Source organism: Lindgomyces ingoldianus (genome assembly GCF_010093535.1).
Source record: "Lindgomyces ingoldianus strain ATCC 200398 unplaced genomic scaffold BDR25scaffold_44, whole genome shotgun sequence".
In the NCBI taxonomy this organism is placed as follows: Eukaryota; Fungi; Ascomycota; class Dothideomycetes; order Pleosporales; family Lindgomycetaceae; genus Lindgomyces; species Lindgomyces ingoldianus.
In genome coordinates this window covers 474,267-499,971 of record NW_022985205.1, presented here as the reverse complement: position 1 = coordinate 499,971, position 25,705 = coordinate 474,267, and the positions used below count along the sequence as shown (strand labels likewise).

At 49.9% G+C, this 25,705-nt stretch overlaps 6 protein-coding genes across 6 annotated transcripts; 4 read left to right on the top strand and 2 right to left on the bottom strand.

Annotated features, from left to right (window-relative positions):
- Positions 1–1,519: 1,519 nt before the first annotated feature.
- Positions 1,520–3,975, top strand: BDR25DRAFT_96086 (uncharacterized protein). The gene has a single exon (XM_033699305.1). The coding sequence runs from the start codon at positions 1,711–1,713 to the stop codon at positions 3,823–3,825; it is 2,115 nt and encodes a 704-aa protein (XP_033541496.1). The 5' UTR covers positions 1,520–1,710; the 3' UTR covers positions 3,826–3,975.
- BDR25DRAFT_242011 (ankyrin) lies at positions 3,971–4,825 on the top strand (the record flags this gene model as incomplete). Its single annotated transcript, XM_033685772.1, has 1 exon — positions 3,971–4,825. A coding segment is annotated over one exon (855 nt), but the record flags the coding sequence as incomplete, so codon positions are not given.
- Positions 4,826–7,060: 2,235 nt separating this feature from the next.
- BDR25DRAFT_296628 (MFS sugar transporter) lies at positions 7,061–9,279 on the bottom strand (the record flags this gene model as incomplete). Its single annotated transcript, XM_033688944.1, has 5 exons — positions 7,061–7,682; positions 7,785–7,962; positions 8,025–8,159; positions 8,236–9,161; positions 9,207–9,279. The coding sequence occupies 5 exons, from the start codon at positions 9,277–9,279 to the stop codon at positions 7,474–7,476; spliced, it is 1,521 nt and encodes a 506-aa protein (XP_033541494.1). The 3' UTR covers positions 7,061–7,473.
- A 556-nt stretch (positions 9,280–9,835) lies between these two features.
- BDR25DRAFT_296627 (uncharacterized protein) lies at positions 9,836–11,054 on the top strand (the record flags this gene model as incomplete). The annotated part of the gene is made up of 1 exon (XM_033688943.1): positions 9,836–11,054. The coding sequence occupies one exon, from the start codon at positions 9,836–9,838 to the stop codon at positions 10,955–10,957; it is 1,122 nt and encodes a 373-aa protein (XP_033541493.1). The 3' UTR covers positions 10,958–11,054.
- Positions 11,055–11,258: 204 nt separating this feature from the next.
- BDR25DRAFT_307156 (uncharacterized protein) lies at positions 11,259–15,451 on the top strand. Its single transcript, XM_033690788.1, has 2 exons — positions 11,259–11,672; positions 11,736–15,451. Exons 1-2 carry the CDS (start codon positions 11,458–11,460, stop codon positions 15,148–15,150), a joined length of 3,630 nt encoding a protein of 1,209 aa, XP_033541492.1. The 5' UTR covers positions 11,259–11,457; the 3' UTR covers positions 15,151–15,451.
- Positions 15,452–16,059: 608 nt separating this feature from the next.
- BDR25DRAFT_396686 (SpvB-domain-containing protein) lies at positions 16,060–25,482 on the bottom strand (the record flags this gene model as incomplete). The annotated part of the gene is made up of 12 exons (XM_033698456.1): positions 16,060–16,113; positions 16,177–16,221; positions 16,397–16,474; positions 16,565–16,637; positions 16,712–24,577; positions 24,634–24,647; positions 24,714–24,760; positions 24,811–24,931; positions 24,976–25,151; positions 25,228–25,298; positions 25,334–25,427; positions 25,461–25,482. 12 exons carry the CDS (start codon positions 25,480–25,482, stop codon positions 16,060–16,062), a joined length of 8,661 nt encoding a protein of 2,886 aa, XP_033541491.1.
- Positions 25,483–25,705: the final 223 nt, after the last annotated feature.

Genomic DNA, 25,705 nt, shown 5'->3' with positions numbered 1-25,705 from the left:
CAGGCATGCACGCGGAAGGTACCCTCAAGCGCTGTCATTTGTCAACTCGGTTTCGACATCACCGTACTGAAACTCGACCTCCTCAATAAATTCTCGCTGTCCATAGAGCCTCACCACCCCAATATTATCGATCTACTCACTGTTCTTTATGACATATTCAGAACTTTAATCCACTAAATATAGACCGCCGATCCTTCCTTGTGCACGACGACTGGGGTTCTTCGGGAGAGGCCGCCTAATCTATCCAGCGTCATTGGTGGCTGGGTTCCGTGATATCGAAGGCGAATCGCTTGATGTGCAGGGATGGGGAAGAATTGTCATTTTCAGCTGGGAGACCTGGAAGAGGGAACACTGCAAACACATGCTAAGAGTCAAAGACGAGGTCCAGCAATATGCTCGCTTCAAGATCTGGATGCTCATTCATCGTTGTGTAATAGAGTCCTGACAGAATGCCCACCTGAAGGCTTTGCTTTGCTCATGCTCTAACCTTTCCTAACTTAGCGATAGCCCCACGCTCTTTTGTCTGATAGCCTCGCTCCATGGCTTGGGGGCTGAAAGCATGCAAACTACAAATGGCACCCGAATCCCGCTCGTTAGCTCGTTACAGCGTTAACTGCCTCCAATTTCCATCAAATTCGCAGCATGGCACTTTGTGGGGCATGGATACTAGTCGCAGACGTTCCGAAGCGTTGAAACGGCGATAAGGCAACAGCACAATAGCCTCGCAACATGGGTGTGCCCACCACTATCTCCGGCCCTTTGTGGGAGGAGGGAAAACGAATTTTCTACGATGATTTGGGCGACACTAAGGGCGAGAAAATGAAAGATTCCACAACCCTTGTAGAAACCATGGAAAGCCTGCGACATGCAAGTAGCAAGGCTTCAAAAGAATACGGCGAGCATTCCATGCGGAAGGACAAGAAGCCTGTCATCACTTTGAAACTCGGACGAATAATGAAGAGACTTGAAGTTTTCATGCAAATCGGAGATGCATACATGAGTGCGAATAACTCTTTGCCAACGAGGATCTCTGCTGATACAACCGCCAGATGCTGCGCCTGAGACCGTGTCACTTGTATGGATGGCCTTCCGAATGATTTTTACCGGATTTCTAAAGGACGCAGCGACTTGCGAATTTCTCACAGATGCAGTCGACCAAATGACCGACATCATGTTCCTTTGCAGTGTGTTTGAAAAGAGATATCTTAAAAGGAATGATGTAGTGGACACAGTCAAGGCGATCAAGGACCGAGTTCTGGCCCAGATCCCGCCACTTTATGCTGCAGTCATGAAGTTCTCTTACCAAAGCCGGAAGCTCTTTGCACATGGGAAGCTGACGCGTTCTTTCATGTCGTGGAGATCTGTCGAGTTGGAAGATACTCTGACGCACAGCGAAAAAGAAGCACTCTTCAAGACACTACTGACGTTGGGTTCCAGGAGGCCGCTCTGGACGCTCTGCAGGGAATTCGGATCGATGCGTCTCTTATTCGCGATGTTGCTGAGGTTGTCCAAAACGAGATTGCGCCCAGTATTAAAAACATCCAAGCGGAGCAGCAGCAAGCGAAGTACAATCAGCATCGAGAGACGATTGAGAAAAGATATAAAGATCAGCTGGACTGGCTCAAAACTGGGCCGATAACAGATATTGCTACACCCGGCCGCATTCAAAAAGGTAACAAAGAGAAAATCCACCCTGGTTCTGCGGATTGGATGCTCCGCTCAGGAAATTTTGAGGCCTGGCGGGATACCCCAGGAGGCACTCTTTCATGGCTGTGGGGCAATGGTGGCTTCGGGAAGTCGTTCCTAATGTCAGCCATCATTGAACATCTCGAGAGCCCTGATCGCGTCTGGTCTAGGTCTAGGCCACACATCATTTATTTCTTCTGCCGGAAAGGAGATGAGTGGACTTCCATGGGAAAGCGGATTTTTCTCCATTTGCTTATTCAGCTTTACGAAAAGGCCGCTTCTGGAAACCCAGGCTCAACCCCAGAGCTACAGGAGAAATGCAGCCGAGTGGTTGAGGAGGCCTACAAACAGTCCAAATCTGAGGACAAACATGATTCATCTTTGGCACAGTTAAAATCAGGATTGCTGCCAATGTTCGAAGAGCTTGTGAAAGCCTTCGCCAGTGATGTCTTCGTCCTAGTTGATGGGCTCGACGAATGCCAGGATTATGAAGACGATTTTCTACAGACACTGCTCGACCTTCCGGATCGAACGGATGTACATATGATGATTTCAAGCAGGCCAGATATCTTCTACGGATTGAGAAATCCTGTTACACTTCACATTGAAGTTAGTGCTAATCAAACACAAGCAGAGATTGCGAAGTATGTCAAGTCTAGAATCAAGGGTATCAAGCGCTTCACGGCACCAATGAGGAAGAAGGCTTGCGAGAGGATTGCAGAGAGATCTGAAGGAAGCTTTCGCTACGCCAACGTTGTATTAGACAGCCTGTACGAAACACGTGCCAAAATGACCCCTTTCACAGAATTGCTAGACAATCTACCAAGCGGAATGAATGCATTGTATCGCCGATCGATGGCTTCCCTCGACTCCCATCAACGCAGAGTCCTCATAGTAGCTCTCAGGTGGTTGATGTGCTCATCCGGACAAGTCACCCTAGATTTAATCGCGGATGAACTTGAATGTCGGTGGGAAAATGTCGAAGAACCTGAAGACCTCGGTGGGGACGGTGAGGACGAGGATGCCAGTGACTATGCCGACTTCGAATCCGATTCGGAGGAAAGCATTTTGGCCCTGGTGCCCCGGGAGTCAACCCCATTCGGGCAGAATTGGGCCACCCGGGATATTGAGAAGGATCTCAAAGCTGCTGGGCGGGAATTTCTGCGATTTGACGGGCAATTCATAGAAATCCAACACAATTCGATTCGAGATTTTGTTCTAGCAGAGGAAGAGGCTATCAAGCATGAGATTGAAAGATGTGGGGAATGTAGAAAAAGATTCCAAGAGACTATTGCCTACGAAGCCGGTCCCAAGGAAGGAAATCTCATCATTTGTCGAACGATCATCCAGAGACTGAATAACCCGGCCTTCCAGAAAGAGCATATAATTCGGGAATGGGTGGAACCGGAGGAGTGGGGGGAACCAGAAGACGATTGGCAAACAATATCAACTCACTCGAGCAAATTATCTCAGGCTGGGAAGGAGGGTGAACCCGAAAGAGGTACGAGCGCGAAAGAAGAAGTATCTTCCCCAGACAACATACCCGATGTTCTCGACGATCATATTATACCATCAAAGGAAGATATCATTGAAGGCCTAGGAAAAGGTGATAAAGCAATGGCCGATGGGAGAGGTGATGGTCAAAATGGGCTGACACAGATAGAGCAAACGAACGGGAGGGCACCACATACCAGGGACCCGGTTTCCCATACATCGGAGCAAGAACTACACCAAGCTCAACCTAATGATGAGGTGCCGCCTTCCAAACCAGCCAGCGCTGTGAGCAGGTCTAGACGGTCAATCTTTATTTCCCCGCCGTCTGCACCCGCAAGTCGTTCCTATTCGACAGGTTATTCCATCCCACTGAACGAAAAAGCAAGATACGAGCTCACCCATTGGCCCCGTCATTTTCGGCAACTAGAACAGATCGCAGAAGAACAGAATGTTGAATTAGAAACCTATAAGAGTCTCTACGATGACCTGGAAAAATTCCTTCGACCAGGTTCTGAGGCCTACCTCAGTTGGCTCCGAATCAATCACCCATGGAGAAAATATAAGAAACTTGACTCTCCCCTTCATATTGCCGCACGATACGGGATTCAGGGCCTTCTGGAGCGATATGTTCTGGAAAAGAAATAAGATATGAATGAGAAGAACGAAAAATGGAGATACACCCCTTCACTTGGCTTGCACAGGTGACGGAGAGCGTCGAGGGATCGAATTTTTGTGCGAGAATGGGGCAGAAGTTAATGTCTTGAACGATGACGGTGCATCTCCACTCCTGATGCTCCTATCATACAGAGGCCTTAATGTGGATGTCAAGATTCTTCTTGACCATGGTGCGAGGCCAGACATTGCCGATAACGATGGAGTAACATCTCTCCATTTTGCTGCCCAGCTGTCAGATCACGAGCTATGTGAAACGCTACTCAGTTACCATGGGGTTGAAATTAACGCGAAAGAGAACCTGTCTGGCGAGACTCCCTTGCATTGGGCTTTCCGTTGGTCAGATCCACCCACTGAGCTTCTCGAACTTCTCATCGCAAGGGGAGCAAATGTTAATGAACAAGATAATGACAGCCAAGCCCCACTCTACGAAGCGGCTAACGTGGGCGATGCGAATGGAGTGAAGGTCCTACTGTCACATGGTGCTGACATCGATGATGATGAGGAAGTTTTTGGTCGTACAGCTCTCCACGCCGCCATCTATGCTCAAAGTGAAGATGCTGTCAAAGTTCTCATTGAGGCAGGCGCAGATTTGGCACTGAAGACCAAGGCTGGAATGGACGCCCTAGCACAAGCCGTTGACATTGGACATCTTGGGATCTTTCAAAATATTGTGGACGTCCTTATGGAGAAGGGAATTTTTGAAGAGAAATGCTTACAGCAGGACTCACTGGAGAATTGGACCCCCTTACATTGCGCAGTGGAGAACCGGGACATGGACATGATCAAGATCCTTCTCGAGAAATGCGACCCATTCAAGATGCTTCCAATCAAGGATCGAAGAGGTGATACAGCTCTTCATATTGCCGCCGGGAAGAGCTTTTGTAAAGGCACTCTGTTCCTCCTTGAAGCTGGCGCAGACCCTATAGCAAAGAACAACTTCGATTTAACTCCAATCGATCTCGCGATTAGAGGCTGGACGAACTGTGCAAACTACGAGCTACCAACGAGGGATATGGTCTACACCGTCCTTACTCTCTGCGAAAAGGCCCCGGAAGTGGCACGACAACCGTTTCTGCTACATGCAGATATCGAGACGGAGATCAACACACCAATATGCTCCATATACAAGTCGTTGAGAGACGACGAGGATGATCACGGCTGGACTCCTTTAGCTCTAGCAAAGCAGCTGAAGAGAATTTATAAAATTAATGCGCTGCTAGATGGTGCGGAGGTCGACTATGGGACCATGGGCAGGCATCCTACCGAGCTGGATGAAGCAGCCGCACTCAAATGGCCAGGCATAGAACACAAATTCAAAGTCTCGGAAGAAAAACTCCAAATCTCCACATTTCCCGAGGAAATGGACCTGAAACCTTTGGAACCGAAGAAGGATAAATCTGACACAACCGAAGAGGAACCCCTAGTGTGGCCAAAGATCGGGACTTGCGTCATGAGCAACCACCCTGCACCTAGTATGATGAGGATCTACTACTTCGAGGTCGAGTTTCTTGCTGTGCCTGATAATGACCATCGCATGTTTGTAGGCTTCGTTTATAAGAATGCTGCTCGCGATTCTCGGTATGATACGCATGGGTGGGAGAGTACAAACAAGGAGGGTGATGTCTTTTCCTACATGGTCCTCAATGACAAGCCTGAGGAGTACAGAGAGATTTACGGGGAAGGTGACGTAATTGGATGTGGATTTGATTGGGCGCAAGATCTGATATTCTTCACGAAGAATGGGAAGCATTTACGTAGGTTACCATTCACACTCCTTGGGTTCTCGCCATTTGCATTCACCTCGAGCATTCTACTGCTACAGAATTTCTCTCGCCCCCGTAGTTCTCCTCTGCCGCTAACGTCTCTACAGCAATTGCCCTTCGCAATATCCGCGGTCGCCTCTTCCCCGCCATCGGCCTCTTTTCCCTTTTCCTGCGCGTCCGCGTCAACTTCGGAAACGATCCCGATGCCCCCTTTAAATGCCAAAATTGGTCAGAACCACAGCTAGACACTAAAGCCATTGAACCTCTACCCACACCCGCAACCGATGCTGATAGCAAAAAAGGAGGAATGGACGGGCATGGTGGGGAAATGGGAGAAGAAATGATCGTTATGGAGCCAGGAATGGAGATATGGGACCCGGCGTTGATGGCGCAGGGGTTTATTAAAGTTCCTCAGGTGACGTTCAAGGATGTGCATGATTTGCTGAAGCCTGAGAAGCCAGAGCCTACGACGCCGGTTACGCCTTTGACGCCCGCTATTGGGATACCGTTAGAACCGCCGAAGAAGACAGGGACCTGTGGGAGTGCAAAGAAGGCGTTGAAGAAGAAGAGGATTGGTTAGATGAGTTGGAGGTGGAGATTGTTAGAAGGGTTCAAGGGGATTAGAGTTGGGTCGATAGTGTGTTCATATATCATTTACAGAAGACACTGACTGTTGCGGAAGGTGTTTCTGAAATTAGAACACAAGACTGCATCGTGCCTATTAGCGCTCGGTTTTCGTATATCCCCTCCCTCGCTTGGTTTCCTACCTTATGTAGTTGTAGTCTCCATATCTTATAGTGTGTCTGTATCCAGCGCAATACCGAAGGACCTGGTAGGGCTAAGGGAAGATTTCTCAATCCTTACGCTACCCGGATCGTTTCGTATGCAATGATGATGACTTCCGTGCCGCTATTGCGGTAAAGGCTTATATCTGAGAACGATAGCCATCTCCCATCCAGTCTCCGGGCTGCGGTTATAGCAGCAGAGTAGCAAGGAGGTGGTCATGTACCAAAAATTCTTCCAAGACTCATAAAGTTAGCAAGGGAAGAAGGGGGAAACAGACATGCACTTTTAATTTCCCGCATTTTTATGGTAAATTGAAAAGCTGGAAGATGGAAGCTAGGCCATGCGTGGAGAGAATATGAATTTCGCTAGTTTAAGAAGAAGCTAGAATGCATATGGGCGGAAGGATGCGCTTCCCAAAAGCCACAGGAAGCTACATGCCTAGCGAGCTCGGCTTGTTCGCTCCCCATGAAAACAAAGCCGCTAGCTCCGCCATAAGAGACATAGAAGGCAAATCTTTTTCCAAAGCTGCCGAGTTCGTCATGCAACTTCTAGGGTATCATTTTTTAAACGGCCCAACAGCACCAGAGAGACCATGACGAGGAGAGAGAAGAGGTCAAATTATGAGATTAGACCAAGCTAGACATGACGACATTTTTGGTTTACAGTGGTTTTTTGGTACGGAGGGAGACGTAGGAGTGGATCCCCATATCCTCTTCTCCGTAGCATTTTGGAACTGGCGTGCAGAGGCGTTCAGCGAGGAGAGGAAATCAAGAAAGGGAAGAAAAAGGGGACACTTATAACTGGGTCTGAGAGCCGTGCCTATGGGTAAGGTTGCGCTCGCTGATCCACCGCTTCTGCCTCACACCCCTTGATCGACCCACAAATGTGAAGCCGGTAGCACGCGGTAATCATGTCACGAGAGGGGGGAAACACCCATGAGCTCCCGACACGACACCACGTACACCGTACTGGCTGCAAACTTCAATTCAACTTCCTCACCGCCTTCCTAGATTCTACAACATAACCACCTCACCATCTCCTGAATTACTAATCCCACACCTTTCCTTATCTAAGCCCTGAAGTTTTCTCGATGTTCGGCAAACAGCTCATTCTTTATCTCCTGATCAATCTTCTCCTTCTGCTCCTCGGTGGCATCGGTGAGATGCACGACTACAGGGTCTCCGAACAACTCCGCTAGCTCTTCCAATGACTTGCCTTTGGTTTCCGGGTACATGAGGTAAATCACTACCACGGAGACGAATGTTAGGCATGCGAAGACTGTGACACTCAGTGTCAGCAATCAATCGACTATCTTTCAGCCAGGGTAACAACGGGGACTAGATAGGGGAGGGGAGCGGTGAACTCCAGGGCCTTACATACTAACAAAATACTTATATCCAATATTCGCAATTGCTGTCGCCCCGGGCGTGACAAACGTAATACAAGCCGCAAAATACGTGAACGTCGCCAACGCTACACCCGGCGAGCGGATATTCGTGGGGTAGATTTCGGAGCTGTAAATGAAGGATGCTGCATCGATGAACAGGCCGTAGAAGAACTTTTGAATGTTTATTATCTTTGAGATTCCATATCACTTTTGGTGTTTGGTGTTAGACTTACCACGAAGAACATGATAGCTACAATGGCAACTTTTTGGCCGCCGATGTTGGGCTTAGAGCCGGTCACGAAGCAGCCTACCATTGCAGCCTCGATGACGACGGTAATGAGGACGCCGGTGAAGCCGGTCAGAAGTGCCTGGTGGTGGGGGATTAGTGGAGTGTAGAGCATTAGTGCGTGATTGGTGCCGAGCAGGGGAGGGAGGGGGTCTTACGAATCGTCTCCCAGTTTTATCGACAGTTAGGAGCGAGAACAAATTCCCCAGAGCGCCAATCAGCGTGTATATGCAGTACATCAGCAACGGCATATACGTCTTCAAACCCAGATTCTCATAGATAATGACGGAATAGTAGTTGATGACCAGACCCCCAGTCGCATTGGCCGCATACTGCACAAAGCACGACAAAAACGCTCGCTTTCGATATGCCGGGGTTTTGAAGATGGCCATATACCCGCTCGAATTCGTCGCCTCGAACTCGATCTGTTTTCTCATTTGGTAGAACTCCTCGCGCGCGGCGACTTCGTTTGGATCATGCGGGTCATTGTGGAGTCTGCTAAGAACTGTCCATGCTTCATCGACACGGCCTTGGGTTAGGAGCCAGCGGGGAGATTCTGGTACCCATAAACAGCCGATGAGCAGGATGAGCGGCGGGATACAGGTAAATGCTAAAGGGCCGCGCCAGCCAAAGGTGAGGTTCTCTGAGAAGAAACATCCGAAGCCAACCCAGGCAGACATGTTGTATCCCGACACGAGAAAGAAGCCATGTAGACCAGTAAGCATTCCTCGCTTCGAAGGCGTCGAAGCCTCGGAGAGGTAAATCGGGGTTAACGTCGCCAAAGCACCGAGACCAGATCCCTGGAGAATACGGACAATAATCAGCATAGCAATGTGCACACTCCCCGCTGTCAAAGCTCCCCCGATGACAGCGACCACAGAAGCAGCTAGGAGTGTCCATTTTCGTCCGATCTTGTCAGCTAAAGGGCCACCACCGAGTGCTCCTACGCATGCACCGAAGAAGAAGAGCGCGTTGACGGCTCCGAGGATGTGATTCGTGTATGCAGCGCCAGGCCCTGTTGTCGAGAGATTGAAGTAGGTGAAGAAGCCTGGCTGGCCGATGCTAGTTGCAAAGGATGCGAAGCCTGGGATTGTGAGTGAATGAATGGATGTGGCGAAGTGGAGAGTACCAAAGCCGTATGTGAAGCTGCCAACGGCAACAATTAGCCCCACGGCAACATTATACCCACTTGTTTTTGTCATGTTGGGGAAATAGATTTAGTTGAAGCAATAGTAGCAGGGATATTCAAAGGATCAAGGAAAGAGGGGGACTGGACAGGATCCGGGGATATCTGTCTTTGAAGATTGCGCCGGGAAGCAAGCTTCCGACTTGAATATTGAAGCCCGGGGAAGTGGGGACGAGACGCGAGGGGCATTACTCCCATCCCCATGGGGTACAATAGTCTAGGGCACAGCATCAAATGGACTTGCGGATTAAGTACCATATCGAGGTTGACTCTGAGCCACGGGAGACGATTTCCGAACAAGTGCGGAATCATTCAGAGAGATCATCGAGTGTCAACGTGATGGCATTTGACGATGTGTCACAGGGATAGCAGGCCAGACCTACCTTTGCATGATACTTTCTTTCGAACTGGAAATGTTGGACCATGTGGCTAAGCTAAGGATGCAGCTGATTGAAGTCGAGTTGTGGTTCAACGGGATCTTGCAGCAGGGTTCGCTAGGCCTAAATAGGTTTAGCCTTTTGAGACTGCAGAAAGTTCATTCATCACCACAAAGCTACCCTAACGCATGTACAATGGCCCCGACGACACGCCTGCATTTCCTTCCTTTCGAGCTGAACTCTATACTATCTCGTCAGACGCGGTTGGCCTCGCGCCCTCAATACCCCCTGCTTTTCCTTTCCCGTCCGCGATGTCGCACCCTCCATCTCTACAAAGCTGCCCACATCAGTCGTCGAGACAGCACTCTCGGCCAACATAAAATCCTCCCCTTCAATCTATACCACGTCCCCAACCTTAGCGAATCGAACCATAAAATAACCCTGATAACAAAGCCTGGGGGCGAGGAGCTACAAAAGGAGCTCTCGCTAGAAGACGCACTCGCGCTCGTCCAACCAGGCCAAGTGCTCTACCAGACCGACGAAATTCCAAAATCGCTGAGCCAAAACTGGGAAAAGCTCAGGGAGGATGAGTTGCAGAATAAATTCAACAGATATGCCATCTATGAGACTGGAAAGAGGCGATTCCCCATTGCGTCAAAGAAGGTTGCGTCTATAAAGTTCGTTCATCTTGCAGCACTGAAGGAGATACATTGCAGCTTGTCCTCGACCCCGGATTACACGACAATTTTGCTGGATCGAACATATCAGTTTCTCAATGCAGGCCACCCTGTCGAATTTTGCTTGCGCCTCCGGGGGTCAAAGGTTAAAAAAGCCGATAGATGGCTAGGTTATGATTTTTCAGCATGGTATTGGATGCACCAGAACTTCCCACATTTAAGACCTGATTTTATCCTCAAGGGGATGCCAGAAGGCGCGTACTTCAAAGTTTCGCCATGGAGTGATGGCAACCATCTCCAGTGGGTCATGGCGATGCCCACGGCTGATGAACTCGCAACGGGCATCCGTCCTAACATGGACAGGCGCCTCGGGGTGTTGAAGAAGCGGGTGCAAGATGCGATGGATTCTGGGAAACAGAGCCAGCTCCCGGCATCATTGCGGCAAAAGTTAATAGACGCGGGAATTGAGGCGTACTCGCTCCAGAATGGAGAGCCTAAGGGCGTGACATCGCCGGGTAAAATAATCAAATCGAACGCTGAGGGTCAAAAGATTCAACAGGTGCGTGGACGCTGGGACCAGGACAGATGGTTAGTTCCTAGGACGAAAGACAAATCTAAAGAGAATCGGCGACAGGGCTAAAAGAGTAGGAAGATGTACAAGGGCGTTCCATAGTAAATTAGGACTAACGCCTGAGGTCCCCATTAACCACCGAAGTGTATGTATAGGCATGTGGAAGAATAGCCTCCTGAGGTCACGTGTATTATATGTTGTGCGAATACAGATCCGTAGTCGTCTGATACGATCACTGAGTGCCCGCTTGTGTGGAATCTGGAGAATCACATCTGATTGGCACCATGTTTGATGGCGTCGTCATTCCTTGGCAGGGCTGATCTTGAGTGACCACATTTCCACCGTCCAGGTCGGTGGCCGGGAGCCCTGGCCGCATCGTGACACGCTGCCTATGCCCCATCCACGTTGCTATAATAAACTCGGGCATGCCATCCTCGCTATCGCAAGTATTCTAGTTGCCACCCGCCGCGGCCGCACTACTTTTCCTCTTCTACCTTTACCTCTACCTCCTATCCACCCGGCCGTGCTACCTCCGTCACCGTATCCTCCGCGCATCCTCGTCGGCTTCCATGCACGCCGCACGGCAGGCCTGCCGACCAAAACACCAGGTCCTCGTCCTGAAGTGTTACCCAAAGTTCCAGAAGAACAATGCCGACGTGAAAGCGAACTCGAGTGAGCTGAGCTACCTGCTCTACTATGCCAGCACGCGACGCAGCAAGCTGCAGAAAGTGGGCGACTTTCTGGACAAGCGCACCACGGCCGATGTATGGAAGGGCCGCACAGGGTAGATATATCTCGTTTGCTATGCGCAAATTGTCGTGCGTTGCTGATGCCTATTTGCTTGTAGAAACGTAAAAGTTAGTCTCGAGATCCTCAAGGCCCTCATCGAGAAATGCCCGCAAAACCTGTCCCTCTACGCCAGCTCCGTCCTGCGCATGCTCCGCACCATCCTCAAGTCCGACGATGTCTCCATAGTCGAGGAGTCCATCCCAACCTTCAAGAGCCTCTGTGCGCACCAAGACCCCGCCACCCTCGCTGCTGACCAAGACTTCATCAAGCAATACGAGGAGATTGTCCAGCTATATGCGCAGTTTGCATCGAAAGAGGTCGTCAAACACAACAAGACGCCCATCAGTTGGCCAGTCGCTATCAGATTCCGCAAGGCCGGCCTCCAGGCGCTGAAAGCGGTTGCCTCGTCGGAATCGCTCGGATCCGAGACTGGTCGCCAATTGGCCGTAATACTACCCGTTATCCTCTTAAACATATACTCAGAAAGCGGCGACTATCTCCGGGGGCTCGAGAGCCGCGAGCAGGAGAAGGAGGAACACGAGAAAGAAAAGGACATTCGGCGGAGGCAGAGCGTGTCCACAGTACGGACGGCCGAGGATGAGGAGGGCGATCCTATCGCAGCATCAGGGACTACGGAAGATGCGGACAAGCTTGCGGAAGAGGAAGTCGGCATCGTCGCTCTACAGGCGCTGAGAAATATTTTCATAGGTGTAAATCGTGGTCAGCTCCGCCTCGCCACATCTGCGGTACTGAAGTTCATCGGTGGCCACGCCAAACCGCACCAACACTTCCCTGCTCATGAAGGCAGCAATGACAGCTGGCCGGCGACTCTTCTGGCCATGATATGTCGCTGGGCGCCGGTGCAGGATCGATACACAATTCTCGTCGGCGCCATGGAAACGCTCATCCGAAGCCCCATCATCGAGGATGACTTGGAGCGGCAACTGGTTCTCGCAACTGTACTTGATTACCTCCTAAGCTCGACTATTAATTTCATTGGACTCAGCGTTATGGATGTATTGATTGGGCTTATTTCTCACACATTACTCCTTCTTCAACTCGGCGGACCCGGAACAACAATTCTGCCGCATCACTCGCAGGCGACTCCCGTGACGTCGGAGAGGGATGTAAACAACCCGAAGTCGTCGGGAAGTCAGGGCGGAGCGGTAGTAGAACTGGTCAAGGAACCATCACATTTCCGCGTGGAGCTACTGAATACACTACAGAAATGCATGGCAAGCCTGTCAACCCATGTTTATTACACCGACCAGATCTCCGATATGGTAGCGGCTATCCTCACTCGCTTAAAGCCTTCGCCGTCATCAGGGGTATCCAACACTGCGGCTGCAATTGAGGATCCGGTTGGAGCAGTGGATGCAGTAGCCAGCTCTGCAAGCCTGCACGAGAAGACTGCTCATGTCGATAGATTCTTTTCCTTCGAAACAGCCCGGCTAACAGCACTTGAGGCCGTCAAGGCCATCATTATTACTGCAAACACTCGGCGGCCCGACGGCTCCTCGGCTTCTGTTTCTCGCGGCTCCATTGGCATCAGAGTGTGGGAGGGCACGCAGTGGCTTCTACGCGATCCTAGTGGCAAGGTCCGGAAAGCATACGTTGATGCGCTGATCACATGGCTCAATCTGGAAAAGAAGAAAGAAGACCTAAGGGTTGTTGAAGACCATCGAAAGAAGGAGAACGACAAGAACGGTCTAGCCAGAAGAGCTGTCTCGAATGCGTCGGCTAGAGAGAAATCCCCCAAGCGCGACAAGAACAAGTTCCTGGCGTTGCTGCATCTAGCCGTTTATGATAATGCCCTGCAATTCGTTGATTCTGAAGCTGATTTCCTACTGCTGCATCTCCTCCTATCCACGTCCATCAACAAGCTAGGCGTGAATGCAGTGCGGAGTGGCTTGCCTATGATTCTCCGACTGCAAGAGGATATTCAAAATATTGACAATCCTGGGGCCAAAGTTCGGATAGGAAGCTTGGTCCATGGCTACCTCTGGGCTCTCAGCATGGCTTTGGACTTTGAAACCTCATCCGTTGGACGAGCACTCCATTCCGAGATCTCCAGACGCAACGACAAAGGACTTTGGGTGAAAACCATCCGCATTCCGCCTATGCCTCTCGACCGCATCGACGTCCCGAACTCCGACCCTGTCCGTGTCTCCATAGATGCCGTCCAGGCCGAGGCCTTAAAACCCTTTGACAATCGGTCTGCTCTCGTCGACAAAATCGCAGAAGGCTACTCTTCGTTGCTCTACTCGCCACCTTCCAGTCCACCAAGCTCTCCAGGCCGCTCCCTGAGCATGCCCATCATCGCGCCACAAGCACTCGGACCCGCCCCCCAACTCCCCTCAAAGGTCAAAGAAGAGTTGATGTCCGACTGGACAAAGGATATCTGCATAGCGTCTAATACCAAAGACTCTTCTTCGGCGTCTATGACAGGTTCGAGAACTGGTACATCCGCTCACGCGACGCAGCAAAAGAACAATTACCTTGGCATCACGATTCCGAACGGGAACCTGGACAGCGTAAATAATAGCCCGCTACATACTCCGAGGAGGGGCCATAGTCGACCGCCATCAACAGCTTACGGGCTTGTTGGACGACTGAGTTCCCCTCATCGGACGCGCAGCCCGAGCGCCACCCCCGGAAGCACGAGTTCGGTGCGCTCAGCCGTGAGAGTAGAGGACCTGAAGCGTGTCTTGAGCGGCAAGGAACCTCCTCGAACGAGTTATTCTACGCGGGTTGCAAGCCATCACCACCACCATGACTCCGCCACTGACTCCTCAGCTTCAGACTCCATGGTAAGCGTGCACAGTCTGTCTGACGCGAGCTTCGTAACCGCAGAGCACCCTCCGCACCCGCTGCCACAACCTCTTTCCTCAAACTCCCCAGAATCCCCACCCACTCCCGCCACTACCCTCAACCCTCGTCCGCTCACCAGCCATCCCCCTGGTGCGGCATCGTCCTCTCCTCCATCCCCTCACTCCCCTTCCACATCTACATCCGCAAACCACGCAGCTCGTCAACACGATCAAGCGTTCGCTACACATGGGGTCCCACCCGTCCCTCCCATCCCTGCCGCCCTGCGTGAAAAATCCGCCTCGCCGAGCCCGAAAGATAGTCACAGGCCTAAAACGGCGCCGAGCAGCGGGACTGTGAGTGGGAATGGCAGTATCTCTGTCCGTAAGAGTCGGGCGCTTAAACGAGGTGTAGTGGGAAGTCGGAGTGTTAATGAGGGGAATGGGAGCCGTCCTAGGAGCGATACTGGTGTGAGTGGTAGTGGGATCGTGGAGAGGGATGGGAGTAGGGGGGAGAGAGGAAGGGGTAGGGGGGCGGGGACGGGGGTGGTGAAGAAACCAGATTTTAGTGGGTTTTTGGATAGTATTGATGTGGATGGTGGTGAGGACGACGAGGACGGATACGAAGAGGATGGGGGACTAGGGGCTAAAAAAGCGCCTTACTAGACAAGCGTAGTCTCGGGCGGCCGGTTTTGGTATAGCAGGTTCTTGGTGGTGTCATGTCTGTCGTGTATACAGACAGGTTTCGCTTCACTTCCGACTACATCTCCAGCCTTTCCTTATAGCGTTCTTGCTCCCCTCTTGTTTTTTCTCCCTTACTACCTATGTAAGTGAGCAAACTCTGTAAATTGGTCGGTCTCTTTTAAAAGCGTCCTTGTATCGCGTTCTATTGTAGTATAATTTCTTGTGTATGAAAAAGAAGCTCCTGAAAAAGAGTTGGTCGAAAATAATACAATCTTAACCCAGGTGTATGGATATTATAAGCGCCTTGTATGACTTGACCCGTAGTGTAGGATATGAGATAATGGTTCTCTATAGAAATACCTAGGTCCAACGTCAGACATGTCTCCTAGGATGTCATCTATGGATACATTTACAGTGCTATTTTGGTAATGGAAATCCCCCCGAAAATTATTATGACATATTGACTCTAGTGGCAAGGCCTCTTTAGTGGCCTACTGTGAATTATTATTCTGCCAATATCATCCTTAAAACTAAATGTACATACCCACATGTTAGGTTCCTCCCGGGGCTGAAATTCTTGGGCCGCCAAGACGCAGCAAATGAGGATGTGTGGTATATCGCCGCTCCATTTCGATTTCACGGCGTGCAGCAGCTGTTGCAACTATTACTATATGCGTCTCTCGCTGGCGCAAATGGAGGAGAAAGCTACGTCGCATTCTCTAGGACTTGCCGTAATTGGGACACGAGGGAAGCTTGTACGGGTAGGCCCACCCGCGTCTGCAAGGGAGCATCGTTAAGCAATTGAGCTCTAAGGGAATGGGGTAATTAGCGTAAAAGGTGGTTATAGTGCGTCTGTTTCACGGTAGGATTCATTGTTGCATAGCCTTTTCTTCACGCAGGGTTCGTCGTGCTACCTAGGAGGGTTAGACTACCGAGGACAGGCCTCTGGGGGAAATGACAGAATCTAAATGAATTCTCCGTACAGCTATTCTGAATTACTAACATTACGTGTTTCGCGTAGCTGAGATTGTTCGAAGCTGTGATAACGTGTACCTACCTGTGTAGTGAATTTCCCTTGTACACTACGCATAGGTTGATAATAAGAAATATAACTACAAAACATATCTATAATAGTACTATAAAGATATTAAAGTGTGTATACAACCTAATCTGTATAGAATTTTAAGTTCCTTAGACTTGTCTCGCAATACAGTGTAGTTCGTGAAACCGAAAAGGGAGACTGCTTGTTATTTTGGTTCTTCGAAACGGTATGCCATTTGGAATGGTTCAGATATCGTAGTAGTCCCTATTGCGATAGATTCACGGTGATGATACAAGCTTTAGAATGGTACACAGCCTGTCCTGGCCCCCTATTCTATTCTTGGTGATGGTACACCGTTCGGAACGACATGGAATCGTGCCAATCCATATTACGCCCACTTTGCAATGACACGCATTTCGTACTGGCCCTGATTTGGATTAGTTGAGATAACCTTCTGTGAGAAAATATACATAGCTTACCTAAATTCACACCACAACTCACTTCTTCTGCTTCGGCTCAAAGTCCCTGCTAGGATGCTGTCTCTTCCCATTAAAGACACCTTCAATGCCCAATCTCACTTCGGTCTCATATTGCAGATGAATGGCAAAATCCCACACCTCTTCCACCGTCACTTTACCACCTGCAGCGATGACCTCTTTCCAGTGCTCGACCTGCAGATCCCACATTGCATCATACGCGCCGTCTTGATGAAGCAGGGTATGCGCCCATTGCGGAAGCACGCGAATAAGTTCCTTCAGGTCGATGTTGATGCTTACGCCTGATTGACCAGTGACAGGGTCCTCGAAGATGTTTTGAGAGAAAAAATCTCGATGGCGCTGCGGGATCATATGGTGTCGGTGCTGGCACCACTCTCTACCTTGAGAGTCTTTGCTAGCTTCGATACTTATGTTTTCAGTAGGGTCCTCAATAGTTGTGTTGTCTGTGCTTTGGCCTGGAAGTTCGACACTTTCGGGTGCTTCTGACGCGCCTGGTGCTTCGGCCGGTGTATAGTTGAGCCCTGGCGCAGATACGGGACCCTTTTCAACGGTCTCTGGAGCTGGTGGCGCAATGCGTGATTGATTGTCCTCTGGGAGGGACATTTGTGGCTCTTGCGGACTTGCACTTTGTGCTGCTTGTGAGCTTGGTGCCTCTGGTTGTTTTGCTGGAGGAGCAGCCGGCGAGTCGTCTTTGACCGCACGGTAGATGCCATAGCCGATAAGGGCAACACCAGCTGCAATGAGTATTAATCCACCAGTTTCTAAAGTCAGCAAAGCACCCCCTCCTACCTCACCAGCTCCAAGCCCTAGGCCAGTTTCAGCCGCAACGGTGCCGCCTGTAGCTAGGGTTCCTTCTCCTACGGCTGCGCTGGTTGTTAGAACTTCAGCCGTTGCAGTGGCAGTAGTCGTGCTCTCTGTAATTACCGTAGCTGCCTCTGCAGTCTCTGCAGCCGTGGTTCCAAGAGTCCCAGCTTCCTGTGCGGCTTGCACATTGTAGGAGATGTTTTGGAAACTGGTAGATGCGCTCTTGAAAACGCTTAATTCTTCTGAGATAACCGATGCGCTGGCGGGCGGTGGCATACCTGGCACACCGCCCGGTGTCGGAATCGCTTCTACTGCACCATCAGGATCTTGAAAGGAGATTGGATTGCTTTGGGTGAATTGGTATGGATTCGGACCGTTGGTGTATCCTCCTGGGTCTGGAGAAATCCACCGGCCTATCCAGGCGGCGGAGTAACGCTTGCCGTAGTAATCGAGGCCACTCTCCTCATCTCTTTCCTTGCCAGAGTAGCGATAGCGCTTTGGTGTCTCCAGCTTGGAGTGTGGAGAATAATAGGACGTTTCACCATACGGGAAATATTCTTCGTAAGTGAGAATGTGGGCTTCGGCGTCTAGTTCGAGAACCGATGAGCCGATTAAATTACCGTGCTGAAATCGAGTCAAGCAATTGGGACCCTTCGACTCCCCTTTTGACAGTCGTTCGATCATCGACACCCTCTCGCCACCAATGGAAACGTGAAGAGTCCAGCGTTCTAGCTTTACTTGCCTGCCGTCCGCGGCGTACTCACGGTAGACCTCGCTACTGCCCACATAAAGTCTTTCATGTCTAACTTTGTTTGAATTTTCGGAAACAGATGCATAGGTCGCTTTTCTCGATCGCTTCCCTCCGTCGTCATAAGCATACCAAGTAGTTTCCGGGGAAGTTTGGCATCGTTGAGTAATGACTGACTGAAGCTGGCCGCGGAAGTCCCAGCGCATGTTGCCGACACCCGGTAAAGTAGTAATGTTCCCAGTCGCCAACTCTTGCCCTTCGTATTTATAGAACATCTCCTCCGTCCCAACCATGGTAGAGGTCAGTCTGTTAGAAAATCGTTCAGGCTCAAGTAAACTTGGCTCTTCGTAGCGGTAGTGTCTACTCCAACTACCCTCAGCCCCGCCTTTGCGGACATGTCTCACTTTCGTGATGTTTCCATTTGCATCGTATTGGTAGCTTTCGTGATAGTTGCACATTGCCTTATTATCGTGGCTGTGGTGCTTCGATGGAATGCTTTTCAGCCAGTTCTCGCTATCCTGACCGAGATGCTCGCGACCCGTAGCTTCAATCAAGCGGTAAGTTGAATCGTATGTGTAAGCAGACACCGGATCAACTTTCTCGCCACCATAGAAGATTGTACGCTGCGCTTCGTCCCTTGTCATTGTCACGTTACTTACTGGGTCGTACGTGTAGCGCAAGTCTTGTAGGACCGCCGTAGACTGCTGTTTACCGTCTCTTCGGGTAGTCAGAAGGCGACTTAAGCGGAATGTATCTGCTTCGTATGAGTTGACCGTCTCCACTCCATTGCCAAATATTGTTTGGGTTCTCTGGCCTCGTGCGTTGTAATGGGCTGAGCGTAGGATGATCTGTGCTTTTGTGTCTTCTGGCCGCTGAACTTCAACATAATGGACCTGGCCTGCTTGGTTATACTGGTTCCTAACAGTGCTCCCATCTGGCTCGGTAATTGCAATGGAACGGTTGAGAGCGTCGTAAGTTGATTCCTTTAGAAAAATCTGGCCCTGTAATGGTACATGAGCAGCACAAGACCAGTCTATTACTGCGCCAGCTTCTGCCGTCACTTGCTTAGACTCGCGCAAGAGATTGCCTTTGTAGTCGTACCGTTCAGATTTAGTCACGCCAGACTGGTCTCTATGAGCTACCATTCGTCCTTTAGCATTCAGCTCTTCGGCATCTTCAAGGCTTTCTCCAAAAGTGATCTCTGTTATGAGGTGACGTTCGTCAGAGCCCTTGTCAGGCCGGAGGTATACCCTTATGGGTCGACGACTTTCATCGTATTCAGTCGATAACTCTTGATCGCGGTTTGTCCACTGGCGTACAATATCGCCAAGGCATGATTTTAGCGTCCAGCGCTCTCCATTGTCCATGGATGAATTGTGGATTGTCTGTCCGAGCATGTCATAGTCGCGCACCTCTATTTGTCTACCGAGCTTATCGAAAGATCCACGGATGTTGCCACTGGCGTCGTAGTCTACACGAGTAACAAAGTTGATTGATTCAACAGTTCCATGTGGTCGTAGCTCTCTCTTCTCCATTACAACCACGATTTTGCGCCCGATGGAGTCATAATAAGCAGTTGTAGGAGTACCCGCATGTGCAGCTGCCTTCATGGCAGCATCGGCTTCAGAGACACCAAGTTTGTTGTTTTGACGTGCCTCGTACCATGTCGGTGAGTAAAACGCCTCCGGTAGTTTTTTGAAATAGCCACCAACATCGGGGTCATGAACCGGGTCTATCGTACAGGTATCATTAGCGTCCCAGACCTTCTCAGCCCATGGAGTGAGGACATTCTTTGACCAAGTTTGGTTCGGGCTGAGAGTCGCCGCCGTTCTTTGGAGAGGATCTAATAAGTACGTTGAGCAGACTCCGTGCTTTGAGTCGCTCAGATAGTGGTGTGATTCGGAGAAAAAGGGTTCGTACTTTTGAACTGCACTACCCTTGTCATTATAACGTGTCCAGCCAGTAGTGAGCCACCTCGGACATTTTATTTTAATTTCATCTGAAGCTAGAGTTTGCTTTTGCGCAATGCGCCCCAACCCGTCCTGGTAAACAAATGACAGCTGAAGTCTGGGTCTCTGGGTTGGAGCGAGGTCCGACACGTGCATCTCACGGCTGATGGTGGCGGCTACAATAGGTGAGGGTCGTACTGAGCTCCTTGTGCGATGATAGGCGTGCAGGTCATGGATCATCCGGGACGTGGCATTGCCTAGCAATGACTCTGCAGAAGAAATTGGCGAGTTGAAAAACTCATCCGTCTCTTCATCTGAGACCCAATGAAAATCTCCCAGGTTGTCACCAAGGCTTTCCTCCGGTTTTCCTTGAATTGCGATTGCTGAAATTATGCCAAGCGCGTCAAATGCGTAAGTGGTGCAATTGCGATTCCCATCCATAACAAGCAGAGGTCGCAAGTGTTGGTAATCGTAAGACGTTTTCGTTAGCTGCCCAAAGCGCTCGCCCTTTGCTCGCACGCCAGCGCTGATGATATTACCCACCGAGTCCCTAGACTCTATAGGTAGCAGGTCATACTTATCGAATCGCACCTCCATTTCAGTATTGAAGGATGGCGTATGGAAAGGATTCCTGTGGCGATGCGGCAGGAAGAAATGTCGCTCAGCATACTGCCTCTCTTCTACTGGAGTGTCTAATTCCTTCGGTGAGAAGAAGACACGTCCGAAAGGTGCCCAGTAATTGGAATCACCGTCAAGTTTGACATACCCGCATTGGTTCTCCAGCACAGCATCAATGTTGGATGGGTCGATTCTGTTAGGATCTAAGTAGCTATGCTTGGCCAACCCAGGCGTAAGGACTTGGGTGTATGACTCGTACGGTAAGCCCAATGGTTCTAGAACTCCGAATGGAAGAGCCGTTGACATATCGTCACTGCGGAAGGCTGTTCTTTTACGAGAAAGAAGCCTCCGAGCCATGGAATTGGATAGGTTTGGAGCTTCTGTAGTAGGACTACCCTCAAATGCCTCATCAATCGGGTTCGCTAGAAAACTTTTTACAAGCAGCGCCACGGCCGAGAAGCTCAAAAGAACAAGTGAAGTCCGGCCGCCCTTCCTCTCATTAAGTTTTGGCTCGAGTAGCTTGTTCTGGCAGCACTTCTCTAGGGCATGGGCACAGCTAAGCCCTTCTACAAGGCCTCGAAGCTCGAAACTCTGAGACTCCCATTGAACTGGAAGGCGATACGTGTCTGGTTCAAGTATTCGGTTAGTATATGCAGACATCTGGAGAACACAATGAGTCTGCGCTTGCTTCTGTTGATCCTTCTCGTTGAGATGGATACTTGACTCTTTGTTCTGACGACCGTACGCAATTGACACAGACACTAAGGGATTTCCAAACATGTCAGTCTCCAACAGCATGCTATGCGAGACACGCGGATCCTCCTTCAAACTGCCTGTAACGATCCCTCTGCATCTCTCATAGTACACCTTAAGTGACTCGCATGGGCGGACGAAAAAGACAGCATGGCGGTTGGGTCCCATCGGTTGAAACAGCTCCACTTGGGAATTGGCCTCTTGGACAAGGTACGGCACTGCTTCGTGCTGGCTTCCATCCAAGCCAAATACCTCTTCGCGCAACAAAGTTCCTCGAACGCTGCGGAAGGCTTCACGCATCTCTTCAATAGTGATGATATGTGGTATCTCTTTGTCAGAGGTTCTGATAGTATCGAGCGGCGTGGATATTGGCAAATGATGAGCCCCATACTGAATGGAATTGCAGTCCTGGTAGAGCAGAGACTGTGCAATGTGATAACCCCCTATAAGGGCACCAGTATCATACCATGACCGTGTTAAGACGGGTGGGCTCGTGAATGCTGAATCTGTGTTCGTAGCATGTAACCGTTCTGGGAAGTCTTGAAACTTGTCGAATTCATCCTTGTCCCATTTCTCCACTAGCCCAAAACCACGGTACTCTCTTTCATAAGGGTCAAAAAATCCTTCGTGGTAAGCGTACTTCGAGGTGAACTGGTTTCCGCTAATTCGGTCCACTGTAGTGACTTTGCTTACGACCTGTACAGGGAATGGTAGGTTGGTGTGCCATGACCTTCCGGCAAGCTTATCTTGAACGTAGAAAGTTGTCGACGATTCGTAGGTGATATAAGTTTCACTACCTAAGTTGTTCTTGACAGAATTTAGGAGATATGGTTTTCCGTTAGTCATGAGATCCAGATAGAACAGTTGCCGGCCAGTGTTCTCGTCGGACAATAATTTAGAAGAAAATGTGAGACAAGCTGTCCCTTGACCAAGAAGGTCAATGGCGTTGACAGACTTCATATCATCGTACGGAGGGCAGTTCTCAAGCAATCGAGGGGCGCTTAAACTGTTACCAGCTTCGTTGATGTAGACTGTAGGCCCGTCGGGATGAAGAAGTATGAGATCAGTGGTACCCGTCCCATCGACATCAGCTAATATAATGCGTTGGCGCGTGAACATGTCCGGAAGATCGAAAAATGGTGCATCAGCAAGACAATGCTTGCGGCCAAATCGGCCATATCCCAAGTTCGGCCAGTAGCAAACCTCACCGTTGCAAATTCTGACGATATCGGCAAGTCCGTCGCCAGACATATCGGCTAGGAAAATATTCTGCTGATCGTCGTGGAGCAAAAGACGAGGTCCTCCATCCTCATCCACAGGCGGTCGCCAGTACTCTGCCGTGTTAAACCCAGAATCACCGAGCGATGCATAGGCAGTAAACAATTGGTCGTCTGTTATGAGAATGTCCGCCAAGCCGTTACCTGTGAGATCAATCATACGAGCCACTGACCAGTTGATGTTGGGAATGGAGAGGAAATGGCGGAAAGGCTCCCACCCGCTACTGAGCAGATTATCTCGGCGGTAGAACCCTGGAGCGGTATCTTGAAAACGTACGAGATCGAGCTTGCCATCGCCGCTAAGATCAAGCCATTGAGCAATTTGACTTCCGCCTTCCGTCACCGTGGGTCTTTGCGGAAGAACTTGCATCGGACCAAAGCGTGCACCTCCAAGGTTGGGTTTGTAGAACCACTCGCTAGACTGGTGGGTGAGAAGCCCTGGTAGCCCCTCTGCATCGAGGTCGAGAAACTGGTAATTTGTGTCGGCCACACCGACTGGTACATTTTCAAGTGCACGTGGGCCGAGTGAAATAGCGTCGTCAGCAATAGTTGGTTGGCTGTATTCGAACTCTAGCGGTGGAAGTGACTGAGTAAACCACTGGCCATCGACTTTCCTGAAGCCCTTCTGAGTTGCTGAGGTGAGAAGAGTCACTGTGGGCTGACTAGAATAGTGCAACTCCATGGAACTCACGAGACAATCCTTTCCTGCTGTTGGCTCGTCTGGGAAGTGATGAAACATTAAGACTCTCTCGCAGAGGCGGTAAGTACGGATCTCAAAGGTTGAACGGAAACTTGAGAAGGGATCCTGACGCGCATTCCAGTGCCGACATTCTCGTGGAGTAGGAATATGGGGGCTATGTTCACCGTAGTCGAAGACAACTTCGAAATAAAAGTTCAAATCGTCGTGGTCCTTGACCGATTTATGTGAAATCACATTTCCATATCTGACTCGCTTTAAATATCTGGAGGCTGTGCGATCGATGTAGGAACGATGCTGCTCAGATATGAGCGACTCATCAACTCCCTCCGAATTTTCCGCCTTGTAGTCGTAATGGGTTAGGTTCCCTTTGTCGTCGTAGGTCCTACTTAGCAACCAAGAGAAAATGCGACTTGGGCAAGCTGGGTCGCTGATCCTGGAAAGCTTGGTGTCGCCAAATATGGAAGTCACATTGTCCTTGCTCACAGCGCGCCAGTGAGCAATTCCAGTGTCAGAGTCGGACCACCTCTCAATTCTTGCAAATTCCGCCTCTACTCGAGGTCGATACGTAGTGATCTGATATACGAGCTGACCAGAAGTCCGTTTGATAGGAAGTTGTTTAATCCACCCATTGGCTGATGGCTCAAGGACAGGGACGAAATCTTCGGCCCCAGACATCATAAACACGTCAGATTCTTCGTCGTCCAAATATTGGGGAAGTCCCTTGTATGTCTTTCGAGTAATGGAAGGCACGGAGAGCTGCCATCCAAGGCCAAAAGGGCCATTCCCAGATCCCGAGTCATATGTGAGGGTAAGTTTTGGGGTGGAACCGGATCTCGCTGTGCTGGTGGGAAGAGGTATGGAGGCAGAAGCAGTCCCCGTCGGTCCGGAGACAGAAAAAGTCTCTCCAATTCCCTGAATGGCCCCTCCTCCGGACGGTGCTGTTACTGCAGCTAGAGGGCTCGGAGAAGCCCCAGTCGCCAGGCTCGGCTCGTGAAGTGATCCTGCTGACACTTGATCCATCCTGATAGCAGAGGGCACTGGCCGAAACTTTTAGCTGATTAAAGGTGTCGAACGCACTGTACTTCGAAATACTGTAACCGGTGCTTAGATATTAATTAGACCCTTAGAAATTGGATTTAAATGCGTTCCGAGCTGACGGCGGATAAAACAACCATGAGGTATTCGAGTGGTGCACGGTACAAGACTTGAGACTAAGTCATACGACTTAAGCCTTCATTTTTGTTCAGGTCCAACTCCAATCAAACTTAGAGAGGGCTTCTGCGCCGAGCTGAGCCATTGGCATCGCTGCGACGGACTTCTCTGTAATTCCGAGGTGCGGCTGAGATCTTGGCTCCAAGGTGGATGCACCCCTCTTCTTGAAGAAGACATTGAATTTGAGTAAACCAATCATGTTGAGACATGGAACCAGACTTCATGGTTGCCTAGTGATCCTGTGATGGTCGATGGCGTATTGAGGTGATATGCTGCCCTCCTTGTCGCGATCTCAGGGTTTCTTCGATCACACCACCTAACAAGTCCAAAGAAAGCGGCGTTCCTGTGTAGCGAAGCCAACGATGAATACGTCAAGTCGTGGTCTGTTTCCAGATAGGCCTACAGGCAACTCTCTTATATTTCAGCTCCTGCGAAAGGTGTCGATGCAAGGATACTTACTACCATAACCTGGGTGAGACCCAACCCACATTCGAGCTTTGCATCGCCCGCTATTCTCGGAGCCCAGAAGCCTATTCTCCTCCATCTCGAACATCTACTTATCTACTTTCTTGTAATCGCTGCGAGGGCCTCCGTTTGCGCGCTGTTGAGCTTCGTATACGCTGTCACGGTCGATGTGTTTGCGTACCGTATTTTATCAGCTGACGCTCGGCCCCACCTGACGCACACCCCACCACACACAACTACTCCCCTCATTTTCATAACTACTACAGCTATAAGCATGAAATTTTAAATATAAGGAATTATATATATATTAAGCTAAAATATAGTGAAAATTTTTTATATAATAGCTTTAATTGTATAATATATAATATATAAATTTTTTACTTAAAAAGCTTTATATTTAAATAAAATAGATATTAATAATATAAAATATAGATATTTACTTTTTAATACTTTTATTATATGTATGTAAAAG